Here is a 14,625-nt window from a genome sequence, read left to right as displayed (position 1 = left end):
TCTGCATATAATTACTACTGCCAGTTCCTGAACTCTTCTGCACAGAGCATTAGGATATGTGTTTGACAATAACATGTCTAAAGGAGCTGACTGGGCGTCTTTACTTGTTTTTAGAGGAAATTATAAAGTTTGGTGTGTTTAAAGAACACATGTTTAATGAAAAGGGGGAATACATTGGTATGTTGTAGTATTAAGAAAATGGGTCATCACGTGAAAAGTATGTTGTTTAAACCAGACTGTTTAGGAGAAGTGGATGTAGCAACCGTGACATGACCAATGGACCCTTTTAGCCTTATTGGGTTTGATATGTTGGATGCTGCCATGTTGTTTATTTAAGACCTAGACGTGACTTTTTTTTGGATGAGAGGTGCGGCTAGTGTGGATTGAGGGGTAATCAAGGTTATCAGCTAATTCTAGTGCAAGCTAACTTGGCTAGCTGCATGTGAATTTGTGGTTACTGTTACATGAATCAGGATATAAATACATATTTGTTGATCAAATGGTAAATGTTGTCCCTATTCTTCTTGAAAATAATAACTTAGATTTTTTTTGCCATCGTTATTTGCCTATTCCATTATATTCTGGAGTCTTTTGGGAGCTATTTAAATGTTGTTTGTGTTCCACTTGAATGTTCAGCAATAATGATGTGGCTGTTGCTGACAGCACTTCTCCATTAGTCTCCTCTCTCTGACGATATCAAGTGTTCTTAGACAGAGAGGAAGAAACAAGAGGCAGAACAGAAAGAGGAAGAGGAAAAAAATCCACTAGAGAAAAGAAGGTCAGTGACACATTTTTAGTGAATCAAATTGATGAAGAAAGAAAAAAGGGAGGAGCGGAGACGGCAGCGCGAGGCAGCTAACGTCTGTGCACTTGCATCAGTTTGTAAAGTAAAAAAAAGAAAGCGTGCAAGAGATGGACAGACAGAAACAGAGGTACAAGAGAGGTTGTGTTTATTATTTGATAAAGTCTCCCTTATAACCTCAGCATGTTGAGCAATAGCTCTGGCTCTCCTTCAACTCTGCGGTGTGCCACTTCAAATTAGTCGCTCGTGGAGAGGGCCTTGCCCCATCTTAGCCAAATGCATTAGTACGCCACTCAGAGCCTCATACAGCCTAGGGTTAAACACAAATTATATCATTTCTGTCATCCAATCAAATCACACTGACCCCCTGACCCACAAGATGAGTCAAATGCATAATGAAATATGACATGGCACAAAAGCTCTGATTCTAATCGGCTCTGACACGCGATCAGATGAGGGTGACCTCCTGACCTTGACTGACAAGTGAGATGAGCGCTGGGAACAGGATACACGAGGGAGAAGGAGGGAAGGAGACATAAAAGTAAGGGGGACAATTAAGGCGGCTGGTTTTAGTCAATGGGAGGTTAGTTAGTAATCAACTCAGTTTCTGGGGTGAATCAGGCCGAATCGCATAATCAAATGGTGTAAAGTTGGTTGGCTTTTCCATTACATCCATTTTTTTTCACTCCATAAGGATAGATTTTTTTTATTTTTTCACACGGCTGCATTATTTTCTTCGTACATAGCTGTGGCTAAAGAGATAGTAGCTGTATTTTATTTCCTAGAAAGCGTTTGCCTTTGACATTATTTTTCCCTTACTCACCCCCTTTTTCTCTCTCCCCCACCCTGCTCATCCCCCCCGTCCCATTCATTCACCGGACAGAGACCAAGTAGTTTAGCATCCCCATACCCACAGCCCCTTTCATGATTTCCAAACAGTAACATAGTGACAGATAAATAATGCAGCCTGGCTGTTTTAGGGAGAGATGAGATGACACAGGGGAGGACTGGGAGGGGGGGGGTTGATCAGGGTCCGGGGAGCGTGGGGGGGGGCTGGAGCAGGGACCAGAACTGTTGGGCTCTGTGAGGGTGCATGCTACAGGCTGGTCTGGGCAGCAAAGAGAGGAAGAGGAGAGTGGAGGTGTAGGGTGGCTGTAACTGGATCTCTCCTCCTTCCCTCCCTCCCTCCCTCCCTCTCTCTCTCTCTCTCTCTCTCTTTGGGCTCTGCCAGAGACGGCTTTGTGTTGTGTTGATACCCCCTGACATGATATTGTAGCAGATGAACAGCTATGGCTTTAATTAAGCCTGAGTTGACTGAGAGGGATGGAGGGGCAGGGAGAGAGGAAGAAGAGGAAAAAGGAAAATGATATCAGTAACAAACAGACAAATTAATAGAAATCACGTTTTTTTTCTTCAGATTTGACAAAATAGTGAATGTTATTAGATCTGAGATAGCTATTTCCCTCTAATTATCATAACTGTGGAATAACAATAGAAGCCACGCTGACGTCATATGCATTGCTGCACCTCTATCATGGATTAGATGTCCACTGTGGTAGTTTCTTGTCAGTCACAGAAAGCCTGTCTCATTAGGGATATTATGCTTTATCATCAACTTTACTCTGCATTGGTTATTAACAAAAAAGAAAACTACATTACAGTACATTTCTAGTACTGTGGAGGCAGGTCATGTGTGGTTCAAGCCCCAGATCAATATCCTTATCAGACAAACAGACAACACACAACTTCTCATCAATTATTTTCATGCATCAACGCCAACATTACCTTAGTGTGTGTTATGGTATGGTATGGTGTGGTGTGGTGTGGTATGGTGTGGTGTGGTGTGGTGTGGTGTGGTGTGGTGTGGTGTGGTGTGGTGTGGTGTGGTATGTTATGGTATGTTATGGTATCAAATCGTATTGTGTCATTTAACATAAAACCACATAATTTCCCATCTTATCCCATAAACTCATTCAGAATTATTTTTTAACTCAGTTAATAAATCAGTGAGAAGTAGGGCAAGTTTCTCTCTTTTAATTCTTAGTTTTCATCTTCTTCCTCTGTAACTCGTCTCCCCCTGAGGGCCACTTTGAAAATGCAATTTGAAGGTACTTCTGCATTGGCTTTACTTTTGAACCAAGAGGCTACTTCCACTTATATACAGTCTAAGATAAAATAGAGGTGCCCTGCATGCACAGGTAAACAGGATAATTCATAAAAATACTGTATAATCTTTTTTTTGTGAGAGTGATGGCACGGTTAAAAAGAATAGATGATGCTCTCAAATTCATCCCAAAGATAAATCCAACGTTTTTCCTTACAAACTGGACTGCGTGGAAAGGAAAGATAACAGGGCTTGACTTTGTCTCTGCATGCAGAGCAATGCACAAAAAGGTGTTGGAACTAAGTGTGTCTGAGGTGATGGAAGTAGTAGTGTGTGGAGGATTTTAAGCATAAATCACCACTGTGACAAAGCTCTCCAATAGGCAGATAAGTGCACATTAGCGGCGAGGCAGATCTGTCATCGTCTGTCTCTGAGCTGTCGGTCCCACCCTCTCCTCGAAACAAATGCAGACTTGAGGGGACTCCAAAGTCTGAAGTCTGTGTGGCACATAAGCAACTGGACTGAATGTGAGTATGCACTCATGTTCATATCTATGGGCTTTATGTTTAGGCTGATTATTTTAAAGAGGAAATAGTCACAGTTTCTGGGACTCCTGTCATAAAAGCTCTTTTTCAAGGAAAGTCCCTTTGAGGTGATGTACTAAAACAAAGTTAATAGAACTACAAATAATAATTGTATTAAATATAGATTAGTTCCCTGATTCTTTATGAAATATCTGATGAAAAACTTAGTCTGTCAAAAACAAGAAAAAATGCACATTTTCATTCAAACCAATATTCCAAAAATATCCATTAAAAAATCAATAAAATTAAAATTTGAGCAAAACATCAAATTTGCAGAAGCTGGCAGGGGAGAATGTTTGTTTTAAAATGGCTTAAATGATCAAAAATGATCAAAATAGAGTTCCTGTATCCATCGATTGCTTCAGTTTGAAGAGTAAGAGCTTGAAGTATTTCACAGAGACTGAGAGGCATGCAGCTCTTTTGTTGTATGTATGAATTATGTTTGACAGCGACTAATTTTACAGACTTAATAAACATTTCTTTATTAATTGGGTTATGTTCTGGATCCAGATTTCTACAGGCATTGCAACAATAATATAATAAGAGAGAAAATGTACAGATAATGAGCCATTAGCCACAGTCAATATCATCTCCAGAAGGCCTTGAACACTCCGGCAGTGTTGCAGAGGGAGGCGGAGATCTGTGCCAAAATAAAAGACAAGCTGGAAAGCTCCCCAATCAATGTTATTTTCTCTCTCAGTCCCAGACCAACTGTCTGTTCATCTGTTTCTTTCAAATGAAAGGTGTGCCGGTATGTAACACTTACAGTGGAGAGATCTGTCTCTTAATTAAAATGTTACAGATTGTGTTTCGCTCGCTGTGCAGGCTGAGCATACTGTGTATTGGAAATAATGTTCCCTATAGGTTGTGCTATTGATCAGAGGAGGGAAAATAAAGGATGCTTCTGTGAGAAAATAGAATCTGTGAAATGCAGCTTTTGGATGCTGGCTATTGAAAGTAAACCAATGATGAGAAAGAGGGGGGGGGGGTGAGCTTTTGTTTGAAAAGCCAATTCCATACTAGGACACATGCTGGTCTATACCACACGATCCATCAAATTCATCTCCTTTGTTTGGATTTTACTTTTAAAGTAGAAAAGAGTATACATTAACCAGAGTGTACATGTGCTCCTGTACATGCAAGCTCATTCTGAATAGAGGCATATGAATAATTTATCCTGCCACAATCCAACTGGGAACGTCCTTGGTATTTACATTTTATCATCAAGGGCACTGGATGAGCCCTCACAGCAATCTAACACATGACACATCCTCAGTCCTCGTCCCTTTGCACAATCAAAAAAGCAAAAGAAACCTGGGAAATGACCTGGAAAATGTCTGTGTAGGTTGGATATATATTTAAACACAGAGAAAACAAAAGGTTGATGAACATGCTCGATGATGACTAAGCACGGCTTATGATTACACAGTGGTCAAACACGGTCAAAGCAAAGAGATGACAATGATGCGAAGGGCTCTGAGGGAGACGCGCACGGGGACTCACTTCACACAATGGCCCCAATGTTTACAGCAGACAATTTAGTTTCCTTCCAACAATTATGAGGGAAATTGAATCTCAGGAAATGTTCGTTCTCTTGTCCATTAGACCAAACAATAACATTATCCCCACAGGTTTACAAAAACATCTGTCATCAAAGGACGGGCCAGAAAATTAATATCAACTGGCTTGCAGGCTTTTTCAGGACAAAGTGAATCAAATTGAGGCAATCGCACTTCCTTTCCTTCTTCTTTCTCTTTATTTGGTGTAACATGAAGGAAGATAAAAGCGTGCTTTAAACGCTGAGTCTGTGTCTGCATTCTTGTTGCACAATAAAACATTCCCAGCGTCCCTTTCTTGTGGTGAAATTAGAGACCTGTGTTAATGTTTTAGGTTTTGTAGCTTAATGAAATTCCTCTCATCTGTTGTTTTTTTTTTTGTGCTTACTGTGTTAGATTCTTTTAAAACACATTAAATACATTTTAATCTTTCTGAAAGCTTTTGTTGTAACAAAGAAAAGTGTGCATTCGTATTCTCTTACAGGAACATAACGGCTTGGTCGATGAGAAGTGACATAAAAAACTAAAGGATTCTGCTATCACTTACAGATAAATAAACACCAACATTAGACAGTAACAAGCTCTACATGTCTTTTAGAAGCAGATTGAGATTTTTTGGGGGGGCAGAAAAATAGTCCTATTTTTGTGGGTAATTTGTTATTTCATTGTCAGTTATAAATCTTAATAAAGTAGTTAATCATACGGTCACAATATTACAGAATGTGCCTTTACCTTCACCTTTATAATAAAACAGCGTGGAGATAAACAAGAGGGAAAAAAGTGCCCTGTATCCTCTCTCCTTTCTTCCATCTCCCCGCGCCCCTTATTTTCTAAAAGTATCTGTTTGAGAGATAAATGACCACTCTGCTGCCGAGGATGACAGCCTACACAAAGATGATATTGAATTGATTTCAGAAATGTTGCAGAACTGACTGTTTGATGTATACCGCTAGACATGAATCATAAAAATTCTATTAAAAAACCCTTGAATGGCTGACACCAGAATATTATTTGTGATGATTAATTTGACTCAGTCATTACAATGGGAGTCAAGTTGGATCGTCTCAGACAAAATTGCTTTTCATTCCCCGTTGAATTTCCCTGCTATTTTTCTTTTCTTCTTGCTCAGTGCAGAACTCTGATCTGATTGGACTTACTGTGTTAGCGCGACAGCACACAAACACGGAGGCTGCTGCTTTCCTTTATTACTGATCGCTGAGCTTTGAGTTTTTGTTCCGAAATGAGACGTTCAACATTTGAAACTAAATTACACCTATTTGAACAAAATGACAGATCAAGATTTAAACAGTTTACAAAGCTTTTTGTGGAGTGGAATAAACCAAATTCCATTGTGAAAAAGATGTTAACATAATAAGAAAAAAACTCTTCATTCTTCTATTTCTACCGATATGTTCCCTACAGAAAATATCTATATATATTATTGAAGAATGAATGCTTCAAGTTCATCTTACGGTTAACCATTAATTCTTAACACAGGAGCTTTTCATTAATTAATAGTGACCAGAGTAATGACTTCAAATCAAATGACGGTACAGATTTCAATAAGAGATGGTCTGTCAAAAATTGTGTTATCCTGAAGTCCTCTGCAATTAAAGAGTCACATCTCTGTCTAATATGATACAATATGGTACGATACGATATGTCATGATACTGTACAATACCATATACCATATACGATATGGTATGATACAATATGTATGATACGGTATGATACGGTATGTTTGGGTACGATACAATATGGTATGTGACGATACAATACTGTATGTTACGTTATGGTATGTTACGTTACGGTATGTTACGATACGTATGATAGGCTACGAGACAATATGATACAATACGATAGTATTTGTTACGATACGGTTTGTTACGACACGGTATGATAGGCTACGATACGATAGGCTATGATAGAATACTATTTGTTACAATAGTATGTTACGATTCGGTATGTTACGATACCGCACGATAGATTATGTTATGATGCGGTACGATACGGTATGTTACGAAATGGTAAGATACAATACTTAATGTGACTAGACGTGAATACGATAAGATACAATCATGCCATATTAAGGTTATATGGGCTATGTTAGAAGAAAATAATTGATGACGCAAACAACAAAACTTCTAATTATGTTGCAGTTCATGAATTTGAGTCAGTTACTCATTGTGAGGTCAGGTTCAGAACATTGTCATAAAGCAGCGGTATCGTTGCTTTGGTTCACTACAGTCACATTTTATGTTTTTTTTAGCAACAGTTATTAACACAAGTTAAGCATGTATAGAAGAAAAAGAATATCTGCATCTCTAAAATTAATTAATTTAAATGACAGCGTAACTGTAAGCAGGTTGCAATGGTTACTTGAACTGTTGCTATGGATACTGCCACCTAGCACTAATCTGTTGAAATTATTGAACCTACCTCTGGTACTGTTTGAAGATGTCCCATTTTCTGTTTAGAATAGACAGCTGTGAGTCAATGAGTTATGAGCATTTGTGGTTAAACTATTCATGCAGGTAACACGACCCCAGTCCCAGTGGATTATTTGCCACTATCAATTGCCCTACTTTTTTTTTCTTTGAATGTAGTCAGCTTGAAGTCTTGAGGATTCATACGTTGTCAAATTGGTTAACTGATGAGTACATTTGCAAACATACAGTAGAACAAATACTGCAGACACATTTGTTGTACTGTTGTTGGAAAAAAAAAAGTTTTTTTACCCACATTTTTTGTGGATTCCTCATAATACTGTGAAACCTCAAAAAGCATACGACAATGCAAAAAGAAGCCTGTTTGAGGCATGTACTAATGGTGTAGTAGAGTTGCTACATTTTTAGCTAAACCTGTAGGTGCCAAATTCATCCAAAGTGAAGAGTCTGTGTTAGTTTTTAGCAGAACAATATGCTGTTGTTGACTTGTTCTGTATATTGTATGTGTGGTTTATCTTGTAGCTTTGAATCTTTATCAAACAACCAGAGTTTTTCCTACGCAGTTCATTTCCTGCACAGGAAATAGACACTTTAAGAACCCATGGCTTCTGAAACAACTCACTAGATTTATCACTATGTTGTTGCTCAAAATAACTGAATGGCTTATTCTGCAACCCCTATGGAATTATACCAGACAAAAAAAACCCCTGTAGCTTGAGTTTGATCCAACAGTATCCAAACACCTAAGTTATTTTTTCTCCGTTTCTCCCTTAGAGCTACACAGGTCAGACCGGCGGCGGTGGGGGAGGAGGCGGAGGTGGAGGCACGGGCAGTGGAAACGGAGCCGGGGACGAAGACTACGAGATCCCCCCAATCACCCCACCTAACCACCCCGAGCCTCCTCTGCTTCACCTGATGGAGCACGACTCCACAGGCTACCTCTGCCACTCGCTGCCACACAATGGGCTCATCAACCCGTACTCGTACCCCGAGCTGCCCACACTCATGATGTCGAACATGCTGGCACAGGACAGTCACCTCGTCTCCAGCCAAATGCCCTCGGTGAGTAGAATTACCTGGACTGAACCATTCATTGGGGGAAAAAAAGGCTCGAGTTCAAGGAGCCTGAGAAAATTTTCAGGAGTGGTGACAAATATTTTGTACCATTTAGGCTTATAGTAAGAATCTGGATGAATGCCTATTATTATTATTTTATTATTATTATTATTTAAAGGGGTTTGCTTGAAACTAAACCCTTTTTGGATTTATGGTGTGAATTTACTGTACTGGCTTCTACCAAATCATGTAGACTTGTGAGGGTATTTTCGTAATATATGACATAAATAGAAGGACACAAGGTCAGATGTACATGAACAAAAGCCATGTACAAAAGCAGATAAAAAAGTTGACAGGGCTCATGAGAAATTGGATGTATTTAACAGATGATTATTTTAGCCTTTGGAAATGGTAAACTATCAGAATACAAACTTTTAAAGAGATTTTTGATATGAAACAGATTGCAAACTTGTTGGATTAATAATATTTCAAAGACATAAAGAAGTCAACTAAGTAAGGGAAAAAATATGATGGAGCGCATAAAAAATTGGACAAATTTGACTTAAAAAATTATTTTCTAACTTTTGGAATCCCACAAAACAACCAAAACAGCCAATTTTCTCTTAATATGAAACAGATTGCCACCTTCTGAGGTAAATTCTATTTCAAAGATCTAAAGAAGAGGGGTAAGATGATGAAGAACATTGAACATAAGAGACTTGACTTTTAAGACACATTACAAAACTTTGGAATTTCGCAAGGCTTTCAAAACAGCCCCCTTTAAAAGTGCTTTTAAAATGACACAAATTACAACCATATGAGGCATATGTAATTTTCAAAGACATGAACAAGGGGGGCTAAGTAGGGGGAATAACTGAGTGGTTGTTCAGCGGTTGCCATGTCAGCTCTGCTGCATGGAGAAAAGGATTGTGGGAAAAATCCATCAGCATCATATCTACCTCAACAGCATGCATCGGTCAATCTGTCAAGCCTTCAAACATGAATACATGTTGATTACTCCCTCAGCTGCACGAATTAGCATCTCCAAACCATAATTGCATTCATGAGAACTGCAGGAAATTGAACAGGTTTCTATCACAATAAATGGCATATGTAAAGCATATGCAGCATATAGGCTCTCTCCCAGTATATACAGCCTTATGTGGTAAAGAAAGCTGAGCTGATAAATAAGAGGAGTTCAGAGAAATGTTAACCTCCACAGAAATATACATATTTCAGAGGTGGATTTTTACATGAATGAGGCATTTGATGTATCATAAAGTTCCTGCCTTTAAAGTACAGACATATGTGAATGCTTTTATTGATTCCAGCACAGAGAAGAGGAAGCACATATGTTCAACAATAAAAACATATGCAAGGATTTTCTTCTTCTTCTTTTTGGGCTTGAAGGTCAGCATTTTACAGCTTCATAACTTAATCTACTTTGACTGAGACATAATAAACACACAGAGAGCTGTGCCTCTCTGATAATATAATAGGCCATAATGCAGTACATGTGTTTTATACAGCTCTCTCTGTCTGAGTCATCATAACACAAGACAAGTCAGCAGCATGTACGGTAATGGAAAGAAAAGAGCATCTATTATATATGGTGTACATTAAATATATACAGATGCATATCTAGGTCGAGCATAATGTATTATGTTCAACCTAAACAGAGGAGATAAGGATAAACAAGCATAAAGCCAAACCACGCCCTGATACAGATCTGAAATATAAACATACTATATATTATATATAATGCTGGAAGGTATTGGATTGGAGTGTCATTTATCTTCATATTCATTTCACATTTTGGTCATGACCTTTACTGTGGAGACAGTGGTTGATTGGACAGTCTTTCTCTCGGCAGTCAGGATATTTGTTACTGCTATTCAGAGGCCCATACTCTGTGGCTTAATAGATTGAATACTGCGGGGTGTGGGATGAAAATGCATGAGATTTGAAATGTTTCAAATGATGCATTATGGAGCATATTATCAAAACACATTTACTACAATATGCTGGCAAGTGCATGTGATTGGTATTCTGACAACCAAGGTTTGCGGTTTATTAAATGTGTTTTAGTTTTGAAAGTGGAGAAATAAACATGAGTGCAGCACATATTGAAAATGTCAGAAATGTGAAGTCCACATTAGGTCTGAGACACTCAGGGTAATTTAGGACAAAGGCAAACGACTAAATCAGGACAAAGGCAAAAGGTATTACTGCTTAAAATAGCTTTAACCAGGTCAGCGGTGACCTTTAGAAAAATGTAATAACAAAAAAGAGCTGTTCCAATTTACCTGTTTTGATCATTTTGCTGGTTCTTCCTAAAATGCTTTACCAGTAATCAGGAAGTTTTTCATTTGATCTTTACCGAAATTTATCAGCTCCGCCTTTCTGAAGAAGTAACTTACATGACACATATATTTATGTTGTTGCCATTAACAATTACTGATTAAGAGTAGCAAAGGAGAAGTGAATCTAAATAAATTATCAGGTGAAAATAACACACTTCAACACAGTAACATTAGCATTATTAACACTAGCTAGCAAAATGTCAGCTACGTATATGTTGCTACATATACACATTTTGAGACATAGTATTAAAATAATTTTGAATAACAGATAATCAAGCTGGTAAAATCTCAAAACAAAGAAGATTTGTAACATTTATATCCCCTGACACTGGCCAAGCTAATACTAACTGAAGCTTAGCTTGTCTTTATATGCTCAGCTTGATTTTATGCTACAGTTTTTCAAGTGTACTCAGCGTACCTCACAACTGATAACATTTGAATCACATACACATAGGGTCAGAGATTTAAAGTTTTTTTCAAAATAGTGAAAATATATATGTTTTTTTTTATCAAACTAAATTGGAGAGGCACTGTCATCGGCCAATACTCCACACTTGAAATCCATAGTCGGAGAAAAAACATTTTACCAGACTATTTCTTGCCTCAAACCTTTATACATAAGTGACTCTGAGAGAAGCTCCTTAAACAGACAGGAGGTCTTTTCACGGCTCTACTTCGACTTCACTCCAAAAAGCAGCATATAAAGCAAACTCAGAAATTTCTAAATCAAATAGCCTGCCTGGCAAAACTAGCAAAGCGTGGCAGAGGTTCATTTGTGCTGAGAGCAGAGTGTCTATTAAATTGGAGCCTCACCTTGACACAGTCTGTTGAGCAGAGTAATTAAGCAAACTCTGCAGTTCAAACATGAGATGCTATCATAATGACTCCCTCACTTGACATGGATGGATAAATAACAAGGGTTAATTCTAATTTTAGACCGCTAAGCGAGCTGAAAGATACAGTTTTTCCGAGTGATGTATGTAGATAGTAAGGGATTCTGTCCCTGTTTGTGTGTCCGTGTGTTTGTGTGTCCTCACTATAAACAATATCTCTGCTGTTGAAATGGATCCACTACATGTGGAGGTCAGGCCTTATATTCAATCTTGAGCACATTGAAAAAAAAATCCATTAGGGTTCATCTTTCCTGCATCAGCCATTCTATTGTGGTGCTGCAGTGAGATCTGTTTTCATCAGGCAGATTCAATACGTGAGCTGGGCAATGAAAAGAGTGCAATAGAGTTGGATGAAGAGGGGAAGGAGGGGTGAGGATGGAGAGAGAGAGAGAGAGAGAGAGAGAGAGAGAGAGAGGAGGGCATTGTGGGTAGGAAAGCAAGAAGAAATTGCACAAAAAAAGGAAAGAGGTAACTCGTATTCAGAATGAGCACATACCTCCAGTTTCTGTACCTCCTGGATTTCATTATTAGATATTTTAGAGATAATTCAGTAGAGTGAAATAAGGTTATTCTGTCTCAACAAAAGGCTGAGAGCTCCTGCTTTTTTAATGTGCTCCTATGTGATTCAAGTATGGGGAAAGCACTCCATTGCAGGTGCAACAATATAAACATAAAGTAAATAGGCCGATTATATAACTAAAATGATTTAGAGAAGAGCGCTTTTACAGCAGCAGTTGCTCATAGTAAAGGGGGGTGCTGTTAGACACCACAGTGTTTGTTCCTATCATGCAGGTAGTGCAAACTGATCTTTAGGTCGGGGCAACTGTGTCATGTGGTTGTGGATTTCCTTGACCAATAGCAACTTTTCATTTTGAGATTGTCATATTTTCAAAATATAACATAAACATAAAAATAAAGATATTTAAGAATGAAACTTTTACATTTATTTTTGTTAAGCTGTGCCTCAAATGAAAAGACAAAAATGGAACAATCAATTAATTATTGACAATGAAACAATGTCTGAAGAATTTAAAAGGTCTGTAAACTGGACAAAAGTATGTTAAAGTAAACACGATTTTTTAAAGGCTTAGTCCGGGCACTCTAGTTTTTATGCAAATCTAGCAAATGTATTGATTTTTCTCTACAAACATTTTTCAATACCCATTAGGTTGGCAAGTGAGCAGCTGAACGTCAAATGGAAATTGTCCATGTTCTAAGTACTGAAGGAACATATTAGTACACCTACCGTAATGTACTTAAACAGCTGGGCACTGTTGTTTTAAACATGCTGGCTAAACTCAGGCATACTGATTTTTTACATTTTTCTTTTAATGGACATTTCATGGTTTGCATTTGTTTTATACAGCAGCTAAATGTGAAATTAATATAGTCCATGTTCTCAGTAATGAAGGAACATGTTAGCCAGTACAGCAGTGGGTTCACTAATATGTTTTTAATAGTTGAACGCTGGAGGTCTAAGGCCATGAGGAACTATAAGGCTGCAGATACAAAGGCAACACTTGTTAGTAGAGCTTAATATAGTTTCTTATTTACAGAATATTTAAGTCAGGGTTTTACAAAATCATGATTCTTATCTCTAAATCTAGGTTTTTTTTGTCATTTTCTTAACCTGTTGTAAAATTAAGATTGAGTGTATTTCACCAGTTCACTGTTATTTAAAAAAAAAAATAATTGAAGGTATACGCTTCTGTTTTTTGGGACATTGAAAATGTTGCATTCTTCACTATTTGATGAGTTTTAATCAACCAAACCATCAATCAGCAACATTAAACAAATACATAGATACATACAAATACATTAGTCAGTGTTTAAAACGGTATGCTGTAGATGTAGATTAAACAGTTGTTGAATTGTGTTCATTTATCCTCAATATCAAGATGAAGTTATATGTACGTATGAAAAGTTGTGTCAAATCAACTAGAAGTTGATGGAAACTGATTTCCCCTCCGACCACATTCTTTAAATGTTTCTCCTCTGCTGACTCTAGAACCTGAAAGACATAATTAACTCTTTTCTACTAATTTTGTAAAGAGGCCACTTTCAATTCATACATTTTTTTTTCTCCAGCTGATACTTATTATGTTGTGCCTGAAGCCCCTCCTGACCAAACCTGATATGTTTCAGAGAGCTCTTTTCTCTGATGCTCTGATGCACTTGGCAGGTTCCCTCTCTCTCTCTCTCTCTCTCTCTCTCTCTGTCTCTCTCTCTCTCTCTCTCTCTCTCTCTCTGTTAATGCTTGCTCTGTCATAGCATCTACAAGTTCCAAAACACATTAGACATTTAATAGCCGTGCTCAGGTTGCATTGATCGTATCAGAAAGATGCTCATCTCTGCTGCTGCTATTGAATAATTTCTGGACTCACAAGTGAAGTGGCCCTTCCTGATGTTGCCTGTTGTGGCTTTCTTTACATGAAAACTTGCCTTACGCCAAACTCTTTAGTATCTGCATTGGCATATTTATATGAGCTTCACACCTTCAATAGAGAGGCTCCATATTCAATTATGCTACATTTAAAAATGCTTCTCAGTGTCATATGACCTGCGCCTGCGACTGGAATAAATTATCTTTGATTACATTTTTTTCATGTCCCTCAGTGATGCATGCAATATTAGCCATCATCAAACTGGCTTGAGTGTGATGTTTTGAATATGGAACAGATGATGAATGTATAATCAGCCAGGAGATATTATGCGTAACGGCCTTGTATTAGCAGAGTGAGCTATATATGCAGACGCAGTCTCAGCTCCATCAAACTCCCAGGTATTATCTCATTTGTTCTTTCTCCACAATACAAGAA

At 38.0% G+C, this 14,625-nt stretch overlaps 1 protein-coding gene across 1 annotated transcript in view; it reads left to right on the top strand.

The window, feature by feature from the left end:
* The window catches only part of tox2 (TOX high mobility group box family member 2), a gene marked incomplete in the record, with an annotated part of 105,409 nt that overhangs the window by 64,595 nt on the left and 26,189 nt on the right, over positions 1–14,625 (top strand). Inside the window, 1 exon segment of the mRNA XM_065954662.1 lies at positions 8,269–8,556. Coding sequence (XP_065810734.1) covers positions 8,269–8,556 — 288 coding nt within the window.

Source organism: Labrus bergylta, chromosome 5 (assembly GCF_963930695.1).
Source record: "Labrus bergylta chromosome 5, fLabBer1.1, whole genome shotgun sequence".
Classification (NCBI taxonomy): domain Eukaryota; kingdom Metazoa; phylum Chordata; class Actinopteri; order Labriformes; family Labridae; genus Labrus; species Labrus bergylta.
This window is presented reverse-complemented; position numbering and strand designations above follow the sequence as displayed.